At 35.3% G+C, this 12,321-nt stretch overlaps 3 protein-coding genes across 3 annotated transcripts; 1 reads left to right on the plus strand and 2 right to left on the minus strand.

The window, feature by feature from the left end:
• Positions 1-2,222: 2,222 nt before the first annotated feature.
• Positions 2,223-5,557, plus strand: Tsp_08975 (inhibin beta chain (Activin beta chain)). Its single transcript, XM_003382073.1, has 2 exons — positions 2,223-2,574; positions 4,644-5,557. Exons 1-2 carry the CDS (start codon positions 2,223-2,225, stop codon positions 5,555-5,557), a joined length of 1,266 nt encoding a protein of 421 aa, XP_003382121.1.
• A 118-nt stretch (positions 5,558-5,675) lies between these two features.
• Tsp_08976 (programmed cell death protein 2) lies at positions 5,676-9,357 on the minus strand. The gene is made up of 3 exons (XM_003382074.1): positions 7,439-9,357; positions 7,136-7,272; positions 5,676-6,793 (listed from the first exon to the last, which is right to left on the minus strand). The coding sequence occupies exons 1-3, from the start codon at positions 9,355-9,357 to the stop codon at positions 5,676-5,678; spliced, it is 3,174 nt and encodes a 1,057-aa protein (XP_003382122.1).
• A 1,284-nt stretch (positions 9,358-10,641) lies between these two features.
• On the minus strand, positions 10,642-11,918 carry Tsp_08977a (hypothetical protein; the record flags this gene model as incomplete). The annotated part of the gene is made up of 3 exons (XM_003382075.1): positions 10,642-10,776; positions 10,814-11,446; positions 11,733-11,918. Coding segments are annotated over 3 exons (954 nt in total), but the record flags the coding sequence as incomplete, so codon positions are not given.
• Positions 11,919-12,321: the final 403 nt, after the last annotated feature.

Below are 12,321 nucleotides of genomic sequence, written 5' to 3' on the forward strand. Positions count from 1 at the left end.
GTAGTTTTGCATTGGAATGGCGCCAAAGTTTACGCTACATCTAGCAGAAGTTTTCGCTTATTCAGACGAAAACACAGCAACAAATAAAATAATCTCCACCATTAAACGCATGGTCTTCTGTGTTTTGCACTGACCATTCCCAAATTGCAAATCAATTTTCTATCTCAAGGATAATGCTTTTACACTGAAAGCAGTCAATAAATCTGTCAAAACCATCATGATATTTTTTTCCATTTTGAATTTTAATCCACTTTTTTTTGAAATTTCTATAAAAATTTTATTTTTGCTTTTTATTTTAAGGATCGCTAGGAAAATACTTTTACATTTCTCAATTCAATTTTATCACCAGTTAATTTAAAAAATATTTCAAAAAACTTTCAACTTGATATGCAAAAATTCAACTTTTCAAATGACATCAAATATTGAAATATCGTTTATTTAACAGAAACATGTTACTTTACGATTTAAATTTCGCTGAAAATTTTTTTATCCAATCAATTGTTTATCCTCTAACAAAAATGATTAACATAAAATGAATTTTGCAATGAAAGCTAGCTAACATTGACATTTTATAATTTAAAAAACAGTTTGATTTGATTAAAAATATACAAAATTGCAACGAAACAGTCCTGCTTGGTCATTTCCTTAATTTACAGTTGCGAAGGTGATGATAATTATGGTTTTTTTACATGTCCATGTTATAAAATGGAAAAAAAAGAAATACAACTTATCTTTTGATATTTTAATAGAATATTCAAGTGGTCTTTTATAATATAAACTTGAAAATCAATTTTTTAGTTTGCTTTAAAATTTTAAATTATTTTGATTTTGTTACTTTAAAACTGTTTAAATTTTATTTTCAAAAGCTACTTTATCTTTAATATCAATTTCAATTTTTTAAATAAATTTCAATGAAACATCTATAATATTTAAAAATCAACTTAAAACATTGAAATGCACAAAGTGTTTTGTATTACGTGAGTGTAAATGCACTTACATCCCAATCTTGATATAATAGTTTGCAAAGCAGTAAAAATGTTTTCAATATATGAAAATATTTTCAACGGATAAATTGTCGTCATCTGTCATTTAGAATATTTTAAATTTTAGCAAAAATCATATTCTATATAAACGATAGTATATTCACATAACTTTAAAGCAGTGAATGTGAAAAGAATGTGTCAATCTCAGTGTTGTGCAGATATTATTTTAAAATTGCAAAATTAAAATACTTATTATTTCTCGCTTGTGTTGTGCAACTGATTTTATGCATTTCAAAGCACAACAACAGATGCAGTGGGATAAAAATAAATTTTTCTGGTGGTTAGTGTTCAAGTTTGCTTTCGTTTTTATCAAAAGTGAAATTGGAAATGTACATTAGCAAAAGTAATCTGTAAGCATTGTATGTCGCATTAATGATGTCAATCAGTTTTAATTAGCACAAGGTTGCCTTTGTCTGGTGTCTGAAAATTCCAGTGTCGCCTACGTTGAATATTTGTTGCGACGAAAATTTTCAAACAACCCACACATAATTTCCAACATATTATTTCTATTCGCTCCTCTACCATATATGTAGCAAATAATATTTTTTTTAATCACTGCTTGCACCCACGCTTTGCATTTGCTTACTTTCGAATAAAAATTGATGATAATTTTTGTTTTGTCGTAAATAAAAATCGCTAGCCAAAATGAAGATTATATATTCAATAAGTGGGATATAACATGAAACTGTATCTGGTAATGAAATGACAGTTGCATCATTTCAACTGTTACTGTTTCAAATTGATCATTGCACATGCTGTTGTTGTAATAATTATACACGATGCTGTCGATTTATGGAAATTTTCAAGATGAACAGCAATTTGAAAAGTTACTAATATATATGTCTCAGTGGCTTATTTTTCTCTTCCAAGAAAAATGATACGTTTCAGTTATTAGAACAATTCTACTAAAATTATATACTGGAAAAGATTATGAGAAAATTTTTTTAGACTGCATTGCAGGGAAGCAGTAATGATTCCCCCTGGGTTTAAATTTGATTGGTTGCAAACAGAAGGAAATTATTTATGGACCCCGTTTGCTAAATAAATATTCTACGTTTCTGTCATTTTTAAAGTAACTGTTATTTATGCTTATGAATTTTTTTTGCATTTTCAAAATTCAGTATCCCCTTTGACGTGAACTGTACAAGTCAAATCATATTTCATCCAAAGTGAATGAATATGTTGCTGCGGAATTGGATTTTCATTGCTCTTCACGTATGTGTGAAGTTTCAGATCGACGCTATAGGCTGCTGTGGATCTTTGACCAATGACAGCAGCATCAGTCAATCTGAAAAGCAAAAACCTTTCAAAGAAATTCTAGCAAGCATGGATCGCTTGCATCAGCTTTTAACCGTAAAGCGTATTGTTGAAGAATTAAATATTCCACTACCTCTTCCAAATCATACCTCTCCGAAATATACTTCCCTAGCTCAAATAGCATTCCATGAAACTGTAGAAATTGGTCAATCTTCTTCAAATGGTCAGTCGTCAGTATCGGTCATAACGTTGGAAATAGCTGGAATTCCTACAGGTAAAATGATATTTTTCATTTATTATTATGAAACATCTTTCTCACTTCTTTTTTGACTTTTTGAAACAACCTTTTTGTGTTAAGTGTTTTTATTTGTCGATGAAATGCCGTTCTTTACTAAACATTTGGAAAATATTTTCTGAATTTTTAATATTACAAGCATAATTTTGAAAAACATTTCGGAAATGAAATAAGCATTTAAATATTGAAATGTAAAATTGAATTACATATCAATTGTGATATTAAAAGTAAAAGTTTAACAGTTGAATTAAAATAAAAGTGAACAGGTCAAAAATTATGAAAATAATAATTTTATTATAACAAATTAGAACAAGGATTTTTTTATGCAAGATGAAAAATTTAACATATAACAAATTATTTAATATTGTTTTTAAATAAATGATATATCATATCATTTGAAAAAATTTGGTTATTTCAGTTAATTTTCCAATATTATTTCAAATTTTTTGGAAAAATTTCTTTTCCAAATTTTTGACAATGTATGAGGATAATAAACCTGTAATTTTTGATATTTGGTTGGTTCGTTTCGGGATGACATGTTGAAAATGGTGAATAAGAAGAGCAAACAAGGTGCTTCTCAAGGTCATAACTAGCCAGTTTCTTGGAAATTTTTATTTTAATGTTGTTTTCTGATATCGCTGTTTCAAAGAATAACTTTCTATTCATAAAATGTCTCTCTTACATAATGATAAACCATCAAAACAGTGTGAAATCCTTTTCATGTCTAGTTTCAATGAATCACAATTCTCGGGGCAAAAAATTTTTGACATTACTTTCTAGGTCAATTAGTACGTTACGCCGAAATTTGAACATTAAGCTCAACAATTCACAGATCAATTGTTTCATTCAGATGCGTTCACAAATGTCTTCTTCTTATTCATAATTTGTTTGCAACTTTTGCCAACGGACAGGACAATTTGTTCTTCAATTTATAACATCAACCAATTAAACTGAGGATACAAAAAAGATTTAATTTTGAATAATAATAAAATTTAAATATTTACTTTGATTACAAATAACACAGATATGCTTGACTTCCTTTTTGAAAAAAAAGAGGTTATTTATTTTTGTCCAATAATTTAATAGTTGTTTGTATTGTTTCAAAATTTAAAAATTTTGATAAAATAAAAAAATCTGTTAATATGAATTTTAAAATTTGAAGAAATAGAAAAAAAAAAGAAAGAAAAACACACTTGAACATCATCGAATATGTGAGTTTGGAATTTTGATTTGCAAGTTCAATTTAGCAACGTTTGAATGGATAGGTGTGAAATTGAAATTGATTTAATCTAAAAATCATGTTGATCATATTGAAAAATGAGCTTTTCTATTTTCAAATGAACTACTAATCAAAGATGGACAATTGAAAGGAATACTGTAATGAAAATTTGTTTTTAAACTTGTGGACAGTTAGTTGTTGTAGAAAATGATTCTGTTGAAGACCTGTAATTTTTGTAATTTTTTTAAACCAGAATAAATAAAAAGATGGAAATTTATTTTCCAAATTATTACAACTTTTTCCATTTCTGTGTTGTTGTTGTTGTTGTCAAATTTCCAACATCTGCTAGCAGAAGTTTGACAACACACACAGTCATTGTGACCTTTTTAATTTTGTTCAATCATCATTACAATATCAAAAATATGCTACCTACTTATTGAAATTATTAATTAATTCAAATATCAGTATGTTTGTGCAAAAGTGAACGAGAGAGAAAGAATTATTTAAAAGTTTTCATTTTGTAAAACAAAACAAATGTTTCGATAATAATTTATTGATAATGATGATGAATTAATTTTGTGTCAAATTGGAATGGACAACGATTTTTTTTATAAAAATAAATATTTGTTTATTTTCATAATCTTAAATATTAAAATTGTTAAATACATAGATCCGTTGACAATGACTTTTCTTTTATTCAATGATGTAAAAATTAAAACCAAAAAAAAAAAATAAAAGATCGATCAAATTTTCAATTCAAACAACAATTGTTGGAATATAAATTTGCATAAAAGTTTTCATTTCCAATACGCATCAATTGATTGTTCAGATGGGAATGACAAGTGGGTCGGATCGAACGACGATCACCACAATCATCACCATCACGACGAACTGCTCCATCACAAAATTACGTTCAACATGTCCAGCTCGTATACGTCGAACAGCAGATTGGTCGCTGCGGAATTGGTCGTACCGCTGTTGCAGGGCCAGCAGCCTTGTCGAGCGCTTTTCGAACGGATCTCCTGGTCGGGATCGAACGGGACCGACCGAACGCGGACCAATCGAATCGACCGGTCCGCCTGCGAACCATTCAACGTCACTTTACCGTTGGTGGAATTGTGGACCAACTGGCCGGTGGGAATGACGACCGTATTCGACGTTGCCATACGAATTTTGGGCCACAAATTGCACGCTCGCAATTACAAGCATTTGACACCAGTACTCCGTGTTCGAATACACCAAAACCATCAGCAAGTCGATTTCGGTTCCAGTCGACCGAAACGAAGCAAACAAATGGTCAAGTGGAACGCGAAGAAAAAACCCACAGCCAATCGATTCGACGTGGTCGACTGCGAAAAACAATGGGATGCGGCATTTTTGTCTTCGACATCGCCGGCCGTCTACGACGATCTGATGCCCTGCTGCAGACGTCGATTTCGCATATCGTTCGACGAACTCGGCTGGGGCGATTGGGTTCTCGCACCCAAACAATTCCACTCTTATTACTGTATCGGACGGTGTACTGGTTTCGGAGGAGAATTTCCCACTGACGGTGGTGCCGACGGATTCGCCTTCTATTCCGAATTGATGAACTTGTACCGAAGTACGGAAAAAAATTACATGAAACCGTGCTGTTCGCCGATTCAATTCGCACCGCTCACTATCGCCATTTGGCAAGGTCCCAACGAACAAGCTACACAAACTCTCGACAATGTTGTCGTGACCAAATGCGGATGCATTTGATAATTTCTTATACACTATTCACAATAAATATTTTCCTCTTTTCTTTCTTTTATTCTCACATCAATTGAACACAATATGAATAATAAACAAAAAATTACACTTTTCTCCTTTCGCATGTTCATTCGTTGTACATCTGCTTCCAAACGTATTCTTGCGCATAATCCCGACCACTTAGATCACAACTTGCCGAACATGTATACACGCAAACCGTAGCCCAATCAATGCCGCCCGCTTCGACCGAATCCACATCCATCAAACTCAACAAATGGGGCATAATTTGAAATTCGAAACTACGATCCGCACCGCACAATTCGCATTTTGGAATTTCCACTGGAACATCTTTCCCTGCCCACAACGGTTCACCATTTCTTTCGTAACGAACGACCTGCAAATTGACAAAAAGTTCAAACCAAAAAATATTATTATTATTCTCTTGTTCTGTTCTCCTCATTCTCGCCTGTTTCGGATTTTGCTCTATTCGACTACTGAATCGCTTAAAGTCTTTATCCGGCATTTTCACCAAATCCGACAATTCTCCACCTTGCTCATTTTCCGCTTCCCAATTTTGTCCATATCCATTACGCGAACAAACATCCCGATATTCGTCCATACGTTCTTCCAACGGTCTCTCTTTCGTTTTCTCTTTTTCCCGGTACAATTCCCTTTCGATCGTCAATCCCAGTTCGTGGAACAGCAACAATTGAACAGTATCGTCGTTTGCCGCCGAATCCACCACTTCACCTCCGCACTGCCGTTCGTGCACTGTCGACCAGTGGAACTGCCGATGCACTTTCGAACAATAATGCACCGCATGACACTGATCGCAAATTTCGTCACCATCAAGTCCGCACAAAATGCACCTCTTCAAAGCCTCTCGTCTCACGCGTTCCACCGCCCGATCACCTTCGTCACTGTACGCTTTCAGCGGATAATTGTTGTAAAACGAATTTTCCCTGCCAAGTTGACTTCGGAATACTTTGATCGTCTCGCCGGTCGTACAAGCCCCATTCCAACAGTCGATTTGACGACAAATGAACACAAACAACGACCGATGGAAGGCGTGTTTCACGCCCGAATCCGGAGCGTACAATTGGAGCAAAAATACCATCGGCTGAGAACAGCCGCTGCACAGAACCCGCTCCGCGGTCGGGATGTTGGCCAAACTTAGCCAAGACGGTTTGCCGCCGAATTTGCTTGGAAAAAATGGACTCTCCAAAACGACACTATCCTGCTCTTCTGCATAGCCGAGTTCGACCGGCATTGTCAATCAATTATATTAATTATACAAAGATAATATGATGATGATGATGATAATAGTAACAAATGGATTAATAAATTTTTAAAATTTTCCAACTTTTCTTTTTTTATTCTTTCTTTTCAAATTTGCTACTCTCCCGGTCGATTCTTTCTTCTCGGAAAGCGGCAATGATGAAAAGTATCAAAACAACGTGAACAATAAATATTGCCAATATTGCAGAAAATGTCGTACTTTTCGAAGAATCGAAACCGAACAAATCTGCACAATTTTTTTTGTTCACCAAATTAAATCAACCGTAAGAAAAAAAAAAAGAAAATTACCTTCGAAAATGAAGCGCTTCGAAAAAAACATAGACCCAAGCGGCAGTACAATAATGGACAAACTGAAAATGACCAACTTTTTCAACGTGGTACGAACTTGTTGATCAGCAAAATTCGGTATAAATTCCTTCATTAGTCTAAAAATGAAAGAAAAACAAAATCTTTTTTTTTAATCCAAAATAATTTCAATTTTAATATAAATACAGTTTATAGGTAATATTTCTCAAAGAAAAAAAAAGAATCGCGAAACAATCATCGGTAAAACAAAAATCTCTTCAAAACCAGCACAATTTGCGACAATACATTTCTCCTCGACGAGTAAACGGCTCTATGAAGCCGATATATTCGAGATTGGCTAACATTCTGTAAAAGCTCGACAAACGGGATTGGATATTTTTGTTTGAACGTGATTTCGATGACTGTGGTCGACATGCGACGTTGAACCAATGCTTGACGCTCAAATTTTCCGCCTGGTGGTCGAGTAGAACACGCAAAATTTTAGCCGCGTCCGTTTCGCCCAAATTCAATATACAATCTTGGATACTCGTCGATGCCGACGGGATGATCGACGAGTGTATCGCTTCGACTGAATTGCTGCCGTAAGCGATTTGGTAAAACAACAACGAAGAAACGTGACGCAAAAGATGAGACAATTGTTCCGACAATTCTTCGGACCATTTGTTCATCCGTGAACAAGTGGACGTTGAAATTTCAATGTAATTATGCAAAAGCTTCTTCCTCAACTGCTGAGAGCTGCACAAACCGTCCTCCACTAGTCGACTACGCTCGCAGCTTGTCGACGCATCTTTTCGGCTTTTCTTCTGCTTCTCCTCTTCGAGCGAACAATTTTCCAAATTGTTCAACACATCCAACAAACTTTGCAAACGGTCGCATCCGTTGTTCGAGATTATCTCTTTACACTTGTCGACGGTCGACTGCAAAATATCCCTGTCGACGTTGGGCAACCAATCGAAAAATTGTTTCCATCTATTATTGTTCGAGTGGAAAAAATCTTCATCTTGAACCATGACCAACAACTGTCGTTGAGTCGTGGCGAACGGATGGCCGGGCACGCAAGTTGACAAGCAGTGCAAGCAGCGCAAAGCGTCGCAAAATGCATTTCTGTAATTGAAAAATTCACGTCCCGCCCCGACAATCGCAGACTGCAAAGCGGCTTTAGACGGCCTTTTCGACGGCAAAAAATTCGACAACTTCAAATCGGTAACCAAAGAAGCGAAATCTACCTCCTTCAGGCGCAGCATTGTGTTCTCAAATTCCGCACTCGAAGCACAGAACAGACTGCACCGTTCGGTACGAAAATGTTCCAACATGCAAAATCGATACGTGCGAACAAGATTCGCCGCGGACGAATCCATCGACAGCACGTGACTTGTGAGTAATTTCATCGCGTCCGCTTTCAAAGAGAAAATTATCTTTTCTGAAAAGAACAAATTCAACATGAAACAGTCGAACGCATTCGTCGAAACTGCCGCACAATATTGGACAATGTTCAACTTTTCAATCACACTCGGATTCAACAAATCGCTGAAATAACTGATATCGTGAACATTGAAACAAATTATTACTATGTTAATTTTTCTGAAAATCGCATAACAAGATTTCAGTATGTCGTTCAAATATTCCTCATCGAAACGATACGACTGGTCCAATATGATCACCGCTGGTTTCATACGTTTGCCCGCTTGGATTTTCTTTACCACAATATCCAAAACAACCGACAGGGTAGTTGTTGGATCAATCGCATCGTCTGCCAGGAAAGTTACCAAATGTTTGGCAATTTCTTCGAAAACGTCCACAATTTGCGTGTGAACAACAGAATCGAGTCGAATCACCGTTGAGCAATAATTTGATAAATACTTTTCCAAATTCATAAAAAACGAAACTGCAACGCACATGTCTTCGTCAAGTTGACAATAAAGAAACGGCATGAATGTTTTATTGTCTACACCGTTGAATGTCAAACCCGAATAAGCGTCACGAATGTTCGTTGCGATGAACTTTTCCAATGGCTCAGTGATGGATTTCAAGAACGATTCGTAAAGTTCATCCAAATCGGCCAAAGCTGTTTGATAAAGATGAAATCGTGTTTCCAACTCGCGCTTACTCGCGCCACGCGGCAGACAAGCATCGCAAAAAATGTCCTTCTCTCTCAATCGGCTGTGCTTACCAGGATAAAATTCCACACTGCTCAGCTCTGACATTTCTCGCAACTTTGCAGCGTCAACTGGTGAATTTTGATCGCAAAACAAGGTCAAATCCACTCAAACTATCGAAAACAATTTCCACCTACAGTCATTTATGAAAAGTTGGTATAATTCAGCTTACTGTAATATTCGAATCGGCACGTGTACAATAATGGCAAAAATTAAATTTTATTCATCATAAAACATAATATTTTATATTTTGAATTGTTTTTAAACAAAAATCAACGACATAAAGCACAAGTAAAGCATACTGTACATATTGCAAAAGATTGCAAAGCTACATAATTTTTTAATAATTCAATTTCAAAATAATGCATAAACATTTCATTTTGAAAAGATTTTCAAGTGCTTTCGCAGAACATTTTTTATAATTAGGGTTATTGGTTTTAACATGTTTGTAAACCAACGGTGGGTTTTACTTAACTGAAGGTAAATTTCTATTCGGGACAAACGTTTTCGACCCTTTTTGTTGGTTTGAGATTTATTTATTTATGATTCCAAATTATTTTATTATGATGTGATCTTATGTAATTGCTTTTATTGGCTGCTATGGGTCGAGATTGCATTAGTTGACAATTTCTAATATTACATTAGTTAATCCTTCTTACTCGTGAATAGCTACAATATTACAGGGGGGTAGACCCGATTTCCCAGCTGACTCCGCCTACTTTTTCGCAGCAAAATTTCATTGGTTGCGGCTCTGACGCGCGCCTCTAAATTTTATTTTTTGTCACTCCTCTACATTTTATTTGTCAAATATTGTTTCTAACTTTTTGACTGTTTTATAATAATTCTGTTGCTCTCAGATTGAGAAAAGTAACAGAATGAATTTACGATGAAAAAAAAAACAATACAATATAATACAGACTGGAGCAAAATGGCGTTTTTTTATAATGTATTAATGTAAATATCATCTATCGAAGAATATGGCGGTATTTTTGCTTCCATACTCATTGCAATGTTATGAATTTTACATAATAATGAGTTAAATGCGTAGGTCATGGTTTTATTTATTTAAGAAGACATTAATCAGACTATTTTTACATAGCACGGAATCTCCTGATCTATCGTACTTCTACCGCTTTATTCAGCAGTACAAAGTATAACATAGTATAATACAAAACAGTAATGTAACATTATATAATACAATACAATACAAAACAATACAATATAATACAATACAAATGAACAATATAGTAAAACAAAACCACATACAATAGAAAAGCAATAAAAAACTACAAAAGTAAATAAACAGTGAAGTTGTACAGGAAAGGCTGGCACTCAATAATTCTCCTCCTCGGGTACTCGGTACGCCACAACTTTGAGAAACGGCTCCAATGTACGCGTACCGTCATCGTATTCTGCAGTCAACGCTGTTATGCGTTGCTGCAGTTCTTCATATTTCTTATTTTTTATCTGTAAATCATTGGAGGTAAGCGCGACCAGATGTCACCTGTTGAATCAACGTTTCCGTTGAACCCTGCTCATCAATCAGCAACTGGAGCAGTTCATAAAAGCCGATGTGCCGCTTCCCCGCAAGTCGGTTCATTTTGAAGTGCCAGTCTTCCAAATCATTGTTTGTGCGAATATTTACATTATACACATTCCACAGAGGCAGTCTGTCATAGGGCATCCATTCCATTCGGAAGTAATTGAACAAGGCTGCTATTGAACCCGTAGCATCTCTGCCAAACAGATCCACAGCAGCAGCTACATCATGAAGCGGCAAAAAAGCCGTTGCCAGCAACATTTTGACTTTTTTCTTCGTTGCTGCTTCATTGATGTAGCTGGTTCGCATCCCAAGATCCGTCACCTTCCGCAGAACTGCTTGGCAGAAACGGAAATAACAGCCTTGCATGCTGACCCCTGGAAATGTCCCCTGCAGTGCAGGGATCAGGGCGGTCTCAAAATCGGAAATTACTGTTTGCAGCTGTAGGACCACACCTAACGTTGCCGCCTTTACAATTAAATTATCGAAAATTTCACGATACATGGAGAGATCTTTATGGACGGTTAAACAAGAAACATGTGGCACTAATTTACCAGCAATAAAAACATGGATGATGAACAATTTGCTGGTAACATTCTGGAACTATTTTGAAAGTTCCATCCATGGACCAGACAGAATGTTCAGATAAAATTGATAGATTTTCTTCTGTACAAAATATAAAAATGGAATTATGTGCATTATTATAGAATAAAAAGCGGCGATCAGACTTCGACATTCACCAGTGGGGTGGAATCTCCAGCTACTGGCGAGTTGGCGGAAGTCTTGGAAATTTTTGTGCCCGTTTTCTGTACATTGCCGTTTTAACACTTTTATACGTTGGAAACTGATCGGCAGTTTCCAAATCAGCAGATGCACTGCTTACTTCTTCGTGGTATATCTGCGGGACGGTCTTCATTTCCTCCGCTGCCCGTCGCTTGAGAGCATTCTTCTTCTCCATTTTATAAAGGATGTCATTGTCAGGGGTGCAATCATCTGCATGAGGATTACAATCCAAGACTGCGTCCACATCCAAGTTCGTGTGGATTGAACCCCGGCATCCTTTTTTAACCTACATGATGAACTTGAATTGAATGAACAGAAATGAGATATTAGATAAAATATTAATTACCCGACGGCAAACCCACAGTTTATCTTGCATGTTCATATGCTTCAAATTGTAAACTCTTCCTTCATGTACTAAATTGTAATTACCTCTTTCATTTAAAACCAAATGCAAATTTTCAGCCATGAAATAGGACAAATCAGAGAAACGTCAAACACAGAGAGTAGATAAGGGGTAAAATGGAGAAAACGCGGTTCGTTACTGATTATATATATATATATATATATATATATATATATATATATATAAATCTGCCCCCACTGTTTGTAAATTATTTCCTGTTTAAAATTATCAAGATTGGATGTTAACTTCCGGGTTAATATCAGAATATTGAATAATCTGTTTGGAA

Source organism: Trichinella spiralis, assembly GCF_000181795.1.
Source record: "Trichinella spiralis strain ISS 195 chromosome Unknown Scfld1, whole genome shotgun sequence".
Lineage (NCBI taxonomy): Eukaryota > Metazoa > Nematoda > Enoplea > Trichinellida > Trichinellidae > Trichinella > Trichinella spiralis.